The following is a 10,380-nucleotide window of genomic DNA, read 5'->3' on the forward strand; positions in this document are numbered from 1 at the left end:
CATTCAGGATCAAAAGTCAACTATTAACAATCCCTAACTAGGTTGTTAGGTTTTGCAAGGACCATATGAAAGAGTCATTCTGGAAAGAGACTGATCACTTCTCTCAGAAGGAAACAGCTAGAGCAAGGACAAAGGAGGCTATATGAATGTCTCAGCCCTATCTCTCCATGGAAAGAAAGATACCTCATAACAATGCAGCATATCTCTGCTTTTTCTCCTTTTTAACACATAAAAATATACAAGGACTTCTTTTATATCAATTTCTCATTTTTTTTCTTTATGTGGGAAATATATGAGATATGTGGCTGCATAGGGAAACCCTCTATTGGTGCTTCCTCCCCTAGGTATTTTAGGAGTCCCCTGGAGAAGGCATGAATGTTCATCCCTATGTAGCCACCAGACATGAACTAGTTTTCTAATAAGAGTCTTATTGATTACACAATTAAAGTTATAGTCCCTTCCTTTTCCAGTCCTCTAATCCTATGTCCTCCACAGTCACACAAATACAAATCAATAAATCTGCAGCATGTTATCCTTTACACAGACACGAGGATAGAACTATAGGGTAATTTTGTCTGTCTTCTGTGTTCAAAATGCTTGACCTAGGTTCTGAGCAAAAAAACTTCTCAATATGTACTAATTTACCAAGTATGAGACATATTAAAATCCTGGTATTAATTTGTCAGTGAGCTTTTAATGTGAAGAAGGGAAATATTGTCACTTTGTCACAGAGCACAAGAACCCATGCCCTCTCCAAAGGAAATTTCTGAGGTTGCGATTCAGTGTTATTGAAGTTCTATCTATTATGATGGCTGATTGTTTTAACAGGACACATATATATGTAATTTAATACCTGATATTATTTTCTTTCTCTTCCTCTTTTTTTTTTTTTTCAGAGCAAATTATGACATCGACATCTAAAGGAATTTTCCGGCCATTTTTTATTATCTTCATTATCCTTGGTTGTTTCATGGCATTTATATTAATTTATATCAAACCAACAAATAGCTGGATCTCTGGTCCTATAGAATCAGCCAGTTCAGTGTTGAAAATGAAGAACTTCTTTTCTTCCAAAACTGATAATCTCAATGAAACTACTGTTTTGATCTGGGTTTGGCCGTTTGGTCAGACATTTGATCTAACATCCTGCCAAACGATGTTCAACATCCCCGGGTGCCATCTGACTATTGACCGCTCGCTATATAACAGATCCCACGCTGTCCTCATTCATCACAGAGACATTAGCTGGGATCTGGCTAATTTACCTCAGCAAGCCAGGCCACCATTCCAGAAGTGGATTTGGATGAACTTGGAGTCTCCAACTCATACTCCACAAAAGAGTGGCATTGAACACCTTTTTAACCTGACCCTGACTTACCGGCGTGATTCAGATATCCAGGTGCCTTATGGCTTCATGATGGTTGGCACCAGTTCCTTCACATTTGAAGTACCAAGTAAGGAAAACTTGGTCTGTTGGGTTGTGAGTAACTGGAACCCTGAGCACGCTCGAGTCAAGTATTACAATGAGCTTAGCAAATACATTGAAATCCACACCTATGGACAAGCCTTCGGAGACTACGTCAATGACAAGAACTTGATTCCAACTATCTCCACCTGCAAATTCTACCTTTCCTTTGAAAATTCAATCCACAAAGATTACATTACTGAGAAACTCTACAATGCTCTTCTGGCTGGATCAGTACCAGTTGTACTGGGCCCTTCCAGAGAAAATTATGAAAATTACATTCCAGCAGACTCTTTCATACATGTGGAAGATTTTCTCTCCCCCAGAGAGCTGGCAGAATATCTTCTGATGCTTGACAAAAATAATAAGATGTATCTTAGTTATTTCAACTGGAAGAAGGATTTTTCAGTGCATCTTCCTAGGTTCTGGGAATCACATGCATGTCTTGCTTGTGATCATGTGAAAAGACATCAGGAATACAAGTCCATTGGAAATTTAGAAAAATGGTTTTGGAATTAATTTGGGGGGGGGGGGGGGCAGGGAGGGGGGGAGGGCAGGTGTGGGTGTGTGCGTGTGTGTGCATTTTTTTGAAGAAGCCAGAAAGGACTTCAGTCCAAGTGGAGAGGAAAGGAAAAGAGAAAAAAAGGAAGGAAAAGAGAATCTCATGTCATGGTTTATAAGTTATTATCTCTTGGCTATCCTATTTATATTTTGTAAGAGATTTTAAAAGATCAGCAGCAGTCATCAGTACCCAGTTTCAAATTATAATACAGATACTAATTATGTGCACTGAAAAGTATTTGATTGCTTATTATAAATTTCAAACAAAATTTTCCACATTTTCTGTGAAACATGTCCCAGTCTTACACTTGAAGTAGTCATTTTTAGCATTTTTTTAACATTATCTTTGTTGTTTAAGCTATTTGGAAAAAAAGAAAATTTTAAGAACATAGTTTGTTGTTCCAGACAGACGTGTGTAATACTTCAAAAGACAGTAAAGTTTCATATGTTCATCTTGCATTTAAGTACACAGTAGAGTACGATACCTAACATTATGGAAGTGTGATTAAGTGCTCCCCTTTTAAGGGTAATGAACCTAGAACTATAGTTTTAAAATGTATTAGAATACTGGATAGTCTTTGTTTCTAAAAAGGTTTCTTAACAAACAGTCCCATTATGTTGCTTCAGGAATATATCCCTTCTTACCCTTGAAAGAGGGTCAGATTTAGAGAAAATGACCAAAGCCCAGATTCATCCAATTTTTAACTGTATTCAAATGCAGCACACCCTTGGCTCTCAACATGTCTCAAGTATTTTTAACCTGAACCAGGGCTTTAAGTAGTGAGATAAACAAATTTTAACAAAGGTGTTTGATTACATCAGCCGTATGCACTGAATTCAGCTGATAATAATGGATTTTTAGAAGCAGTTTGCTGAGAAATTTCAGAAAACTCTCTTATATAATTTCTTGAATTATAGTGAATTTTCCCCCAGTTCTGTAAAGATCTGTTGAATTTTTATTGTAGCTGGACAACTTGATGTTATGAGACACAAGTGTGGGGAAAAATTACTAAGCAGTTTTCTCAGAGAAACATGCTGAAATTCAGTAAGTAAGCTATCAGGTTGCTATATAACATTTCAACCTACTATACTAGTGAATTTGGGAAGTTGAAAATATTTTTTATGAGAGGTATTAAAAATGCACTCTTCAGAGGAACAGCTGCTGTCAATATTTGATAATATAAGTAGATTTTTAAGTATTAAATTTGGTCTAATAGCAAATACAAAATTGTGATGATTGTCATAACTTTTAAAATGTCTGCTTCAAACATGTATAATTTTATTTTACTACTTCTTTCCTTCAGTTAAGACAATTTTCTGATTGCCATATACATTCATATGTACAAGGTTGTTTTAATGACATAAATGTATGGGTATGTTTTGGTATCAAATGAAAGCCAATCAGCCTGGATTTTCAGGTCAAAGTTCTGCAAATCATACCTGCTACTGAAAAAAAAAAAAAAAGAAAAAAGAAAAAAGTTAAACTGAAAAGACTTTTGCTTATGGGATGTATAAGACCCTGATCAAGAAAAGTAGTCAATCAAGTAACTGAGATTAAATTTGCAGAAAAAAATGTTGCTGCAGTAAGGAAATGAGAGATAAATTATAAATATTTAGCGAAAGACAATGGGACTTATTACAGGCTGGAATAGAAACACAAAAGGCCATAAGAGTAATTAGTTAAATTTCTAGAAATTAAAACCCTGTGGAAAAGTTATGGAATTACTTCTGCTCTGCCTATGGTTTCAAAACCTGTATTCTGATCCAGCTAGATTTCAATATACTGTGAATCACCTAAACTCACCAGCATTCTAGTATGCAGCAAGATAAGCTTACCTTGAAAATTAATGCAATATAAGGAAACTGAGTCTTCTTAAAACAAACTTCTGATGTGCATGTAATCTGAGTAGTATTTTATCATTTTGAAGGCAAGTGGCTTTAGCTTATAGTCTGTCCTACAGGACATCATAACATTTTGTTTCCAGGAGGAGTGTGAAATTCCCAGTCACTGAACATACCACTGGTTTGGCTCAATAACCTGATTCCCTCAGTGCTGGAATTAGGAAGTCCTTTGCATTGACCTCAGTGAAAAGTGAATTTGTACAACCATTCCTCACTTCAGATCATGAGAGTTTTTCTGTGTGCTAGAAGGCCTTGGGTCAATTCAGACTGGTTTTTTGGCAGCAAGTTCAGCTAAGTCCTTATAGTAATAACAAGCAAGCATATATAAGATATATGAAGCGTTACTACAAATATTTGTCAGTGTATACACAGGAAAGTTTTGAAATATACACTGAATTTTAATCTTCTAAGTAATGTCTTTACCTCTGTAAGGACGAGATCCAGTCAGCATGGCTAATCTTAGGCTGAATTTTAAAAAATGTGAAAGTCTTTCCATGGAACTGGAAAGAATGTTGTTCTCTTCACAAGAAGCTCCACACAAGGCTTGTATATAGTTCATTCAGGAAACATTGCTAAAATTGCTTCAAAGATAAATAAAACAGGAGAGAAAGCTAATCCAGAATTATGCATAAAAATCATTACCAAATCCAAAAAATATACATGACCCTAATGCCACTGTGGCATTCTTGAAGAGTAAGTGCTGGAACAAAATTGAGCCAATTTTTATGAAGATTTTAAGGTGATCTGCAAGTATCAGGCCTTAAGCAGTTCTGGATATAAAGATCTTTGCTGACAAAAGATGAAGCATTTTTAGACATGTTAAGCCTATATAGTAAATGTTGTGAAGCAGTGGATACAAAACATCTGTGCTCCATGCATGCATAAAGGTTGCCTACCTAGACCTAGACACTTAACTCACCTAAGGCTGCTTCCAGTTTGTATATGACATTCAGCTTGGTGAGGTCTGTGCTTCTTTTGTGATCTACTCTACATGAGCAGCAAACATAAACAGAAAAATAACAAATCATTGTGAAAGAAAATGAGCAAACTCAACCAACTGTGGAAGGGACTAGGCAAAATAGGTATTGTGCTTTGGTATCACTGGCAAAAGAAGATAATTGTAGCAGAAAAGTGAACTAGAAGATAGGAAATCACACCAGTTCTAATTGTTTTCTCAACAATATTCTTTCAGACATTCAGTTTCTTTTGTTTGCTAGCCCACAACAATCTTGAGTTGCATTCATCACAAGTTAACTAAGCAGCCAGTGAAGACACAGAGTATCATCATTCTTTCTTTTACAGTGGCTTACTTTGGATGTTTTTGTCTCTCTGTCATGCACTGAGCTATCAACATAACTGCTTTTCCCTGTATGGAAAATAAGACCCAAACCAGATAAAATACTAAGTGCACATGTGTTTTTACCCTACTGAATGTGAGCAGGTACAAGACAAAACTGGCAGCAGATCCTTCTAAAGCAATTTTCCTTTTATTTCATAGACAATGTCCACAGCAAATCTTGCTTAGTATGAGATCCCCATTCCATAGTGAATCCTCTTGCCAGTTTCTTTGAATGCCTCATTCCACATGTCTATACCACAGTGAGCAAGCAGCCTGAGCAAGGCCCACAGAAAGTGGAGACATCCAGTAACATATTTGTCTTTTAAGAAACAGATCAAGTAAAATGAAAGTTTGACTGATAGATCATAAATGTGGGGCTTTGTAGAGTTCATGCAGGCTCCCATGAGCAAGATGTGGGAAATTCACATCACTGAACATAATAAAGAACTACTTGTTCTCTCTGGATGCTCATGTTTTTTTCTCAAAATAGGCTTGAATAAAATCCACATAATTTTCTCCCATCTCTAAACAAGCAGTTAAATAGACAATAACTACTCCTTTTTATTCAAGAATGGGACTCCTGTTAGTCTTGTACTGTCTTTTTTATTAGATGCAGAATAACATTCAGGAGAAGAGAGAAATCTGTCAATAAGATAATTCTATTTCTTATCTAGATTCAAGGATCTTTATTCTTATTTTCTTATTTGATTTACAAGTCCTCATGCATCAAAATCTTCTGGACATGATACAAAAAGACCTAAAGTGTATGCAGATGACCATGAGACTTAAGCATGTGCTTAATTTTAAGAGCATCTTAAATGATTTAATGCACTGGGGCTCCAGAGAATATGTTTTCATTGCCTTTAGGAATTGTGCCAAAGAGTGCAATCTATAGACATCAGAGACCAACTTGTGTGGCCTCTTTTACATCATGTCTGTAGAAAGTAAAGAGTGGCTGACTACTGAGCAGTCCACACTGAAATGCTTGGATTCATTCTGATTTGGTGTCTAACCAATAAATCTTCACCCAACTTTTCTTCTCCTCCACCACCTCAGGCCACCCCCTCAGCACAGCACTCAGCTTACAGCCTGCCCATGCTGTGCTGGGTTGCTGAACTTCCATGTGACATAAAGAAGCCAGAGTGGCTGAGGATGCTGAGGTAGTATTTTGAGGCCTGTCCAAGGATGAAAGCATAAAATGTGGTCATGTCCTAAAATCTGGACTCACTGTGCCCTACAGGGAGTCAGTCTCAGCCATACCTGATTTTCCTGTGAGGAAAGTATTTGGTTCATTCTAGGTGAGACTGAGTAATCACTGTGTGTGCAAAGTGGGAACAAGAGGTATCTCTGTGTAGGCTGACAAGGACATTTCTGACATATTTAAACCTAGCAGTGAAAATTTAACAAATACTCAAGTGTTTCCTTGGTTAAAACTAGTATGTTATTGAGAACAGAGTCCAGGGGAAGTATTTGTATATCTACCTAAAAGCTGGTGGGCTTTTTCATTAATTTTGGCTGACAGTGGTGTTTTAGATTTTTGTTGTTATTGTTTTTAATAAAATTGATTTGAAAATGTTATCAATCAATCAATACGATTTATACAAGATCGTTATTTCACATTTATCTTTTGCTCCTTGCTTGGGCAAATCTTCTACCAGAGTTATCAGGTGATTTGGGAGATTCCTATGCTAGTAACAAAGGATTGAGCCAAGGGTGAAATGGCTTGGCTAGAAAAATCCTGTCTTATTAATGGATATTTACCTTCTAATATTTTAATATCTAGTTAGTGCTACGGCAAATTCTACATTCAGAGAAACAATGTAAAAAGCATACTTGTTAGATATGCTCATAAAAAGTACAGAAATACCAATAAATTGATTAAATAAACCATGCAGTGGTAATTTTAATTCATGGCACAATTGCTACAGGGCGATACAGATGATAAAACCATCAACTTGTGAGAAATAACTTTGCCTAGAGACTTCATCCAGCAGTTTTCGTACTGGAGGAAGTCACTTCATTAGTCTATTGTAAAAGTAATTAATTGGCAATCTTTTGTGTCACCATATTCTCGACGCTATTGACTGAAAGCAACAGTCTCTGTGGAGTGAATAGCTCAGAGGTTCACTCATGTGGCACAGAGCCTCTCACCCCCAGCTGAGCAGCCAGAGTTAGGACTTGGCTGGTGCAGATCCCTGCTTGGCAACCTCTGGAAGGTGCTTCTGTGGTCGCAGGTTTTGCATTGCTGCTTTCAGCCAAGGAAGGCCAGGAACAGAGCTGAGACTCATCTGACACCCTCTGTGCATTTTACGGCAGGCTCACAGGGTGGCTTAAGACACTCTCACTCCTGCAGCCTGTACCCTGCTTCTTTATGGGAATGCAGAAGGCTTTGCTGCTCCAAGTAACAAGAGAACTAGCATTTTTTTGAGGTGTGGTGCCAGTCTGTACAAATGAGTTATTGATACTTGGGGGAACTCTTCATTAACATTCTTAAGTAATTAATTAGCAGGAAAATAATTTGCTCATTGCAAATTGGCAGCAAAAGCAACTGTTTGTTATTCTTTATTATGAATTAGTCCAGTGGAAAAGAGGATTTGATGAAACTTAATCCCCCTGGCTTGATTTGTCCTGGCTGGATCCAGATATAGAAAAATGTTTGATAGCAAAATTTGAAAGATATATGGTAAACCAATGCATATATAAAAAATTGGGACAAATTTCCTATAGAACCTTGAAACTATAAATAAGCACTTTAGCAATTACCAGAAAGAGAATGTTCCCATCAATACATTTCTTTATAACATCATGAGAAAATCAGCCTGATAGATGCTGTTTGGCAAATAAGTTAATTACAAAACCTACACTTTCTTTGCTGCTTTGTAACACACATAAGAGCTGAGATTAAAAAGTTTGGAAAGTTAACTCCCTTGGTGTAATTTAATGTTTTAAAGAATCCGTGATACACTGAAAAGAAGTGAGAAGCTTTTCCATCTATTCAAAATCCTAATGTGCCAAACTGTTTCCATTGAATGAACAACACAGTTAAGTACACTTACTTTTTATTAGGATTTACAAAATCTTCTATTAACGCACTGTAATTTTGCACTATTTTGTAAGAAAATTAAAAAAAAATAAAATAAAAAAGGAACTGAAAAAGAAGCAGAAAAAAAATCTAAAAATAGATGCCAAATGTATAGTTTGTAAAATACTATTTTTCTGATATAAGGTGTCATTACATTGTGAATTTAACTGTGTTATTGTAAACTGTGAAAAATGTGATGTTCTGTTGTGACACAGGCTATGAAGGGCCATTTCTAACACAGATTATTCATCTGGACTTGTTTATATGAAACATATTCATAAATCTGAGATCACTTTTATACTTATTTTTTGTAGACTATTTTTCCACATTTGCAGCACAACTGTTATTTTGTATCAAACATTAATTTTGCTTTAAAATATTATTTGAATAGGTGGGTGAGCATCTTAAATGTGCCAGAGATTCAAATCTGTAACAGAGATAATTCAGAAACTATTTTTGCCAAACTGTAATGCTACTGAAATCAATGATGTTTTGTTGAAAAATAGGCACATTGTCAATAAACATAAGTTTCTAGTCCAATAATTATGACAATGTCACATTTTCTAGGATAAATGCCTGGTAGTTACAAGCTGCATTTCCCTGCTGTCTTTCTGTCTTTATTTCCTGCTGAGGAAATAAAACTGTATGCCATAGCTGAACATCATAGATATTCAGTCTCTTAAATAATGTGCCATGGATTTGACCTCTGATATACATTAATGAGGATTAGGAGGAAAAAAACAAGCTGTTTGTCCTGATTTAAACTCCGTTTCTGTGATGGGTCCCATGAAAATGGGGTGGTTGTCAAGGCAGGACTGGGACAATCTCAGCAGGGAGAGTAAGTTCTGTACATAGAAACACGTGGGGACTACATTTATTGTGTTAGTGAAAGATCAGGACCAAAGTCCCTTTCTTTTACATTTGAATTTACACACATAACATTGAGTGTGATCTGATAGGAACCCTTTCTTCAATGTTCCCAGCTAATGATATACCTTGTACTGAAAATTTTCACGTGTTTTATATAATATATATATATATAATGCATAAATTCATGTGTAAGAAAGAGTAACCATGGCAAATTGAATCTTAATAAAAATAATGGAAACCATTCTTACCTGCAGGCACATTTTAAGATGCCATGTTGAAAGACCTTGTAAAAACCTGTATTTTTTATTTATTAGTGATTGTATATTTTGCCCCATGATCTAGACATTTTATATCAGGGAGTCTACCAAAAAACATTTTTTCTTCCCTTTGAACACTACCATCACCCTGAGATGCATCTGGAAAATGTAGAGATCAACCACTGATGTTTTGTGGTATTTTTTTAGTATGATGTTGTTGTTGAACTTTCTTCTGATTACCTATAGCTATATTCAGAGTTTTCAACATAATTTAACTGCAGGCTGAAGATACCTACTGAATGAAACTACAGGTAACCATAATTATTTCAGACTTTCACCATTTATGAGAAATTAATATTTCAGAACACTGAAACTACAAGATGGTTAACGAGCAGCTCATTGACTCTTATTTATTGAGCACTGGAATTCTCCCTAAAGGATAAACACTGAATCATGTAAATAATAGTGCTCTATATAAGCCTAACAAAATATTGTAATAGGTATATTTAAAATAAAAAGAGAACATTCCAAGTGTACTACAGTCTCTGATCATTATTTCATAGGTCTGATGTCACTCTTTTTCTTCTTGTGATACTTCTCATCAAGAGCCTGATCTGAAGATTGTTGCTACTCATAACCATGACTTCTGGCAGAGATTTCACAAACAGAATTTTGGTCATTTTCAAGCTATTGCACAAGGGATTCCTGTAACTGCTCAGGATTAAACTGAATTCATACAGACTGTCATGCAATTTTTTTATGTACAGCAACAAGTACAGATTAATTAATATGATCTTGTAATTGACATTACTTTGCCCTGTTTTTAACAATGATCATTAAAATTTTTCCATGTGGAATAGCAATTTACATGGCCATTTTTCATTTTTATATCTACTGTACAAAT

At 35.7% G+C, this 10,380-nt stretch overlaps 1 protein-coding gene across 21 annotated transcripts in view; it reads left to right on the forward strand.

The window, feature by feature from the left end:
- FUT9 (fucosyltransferase 9) overlaps positions 1 to 10,012 on the forward strand; it is a 104,355-nt gene extending 94,343 nt beyond the window's left edge. For all 21 annotated transcript variants that reach the window (XM_085574865.1, XM_077782299.2, XM_085574853.1 and 18 more), the window contains one exon: positions 897 to 10,012. In XM_085574865.1, the coding sequence (XP_085430991.1) occupies positions 905 to 1,984 (1,080 nt within the window). In that variant the 5' untranslated portion in view covers positions 897 to 904 and the 3' untranslated portion in view covers positions 1,985 to 10,012. The remainder of the gene's footprint in view (positions 1 to 896) is intronic.
- The last annotated feature ends 368 nt before the right edge of the window (positions 10,013 to 10,380 follow it).

The sequence above is a fragment of the Lonchura striata genome, chromosome 3 (genome assembly GCF_050655825.1).
Source record: "Lonchura striata isolate lonStrDom1 chromosome 3, ASM5065582v1, whole genome shotgun sequence".
NCBI lineage: Eukaryota > Metazoa > Chordata > Aves > Passeriformes > Estrildidae > Lonchura > Lonchura striata.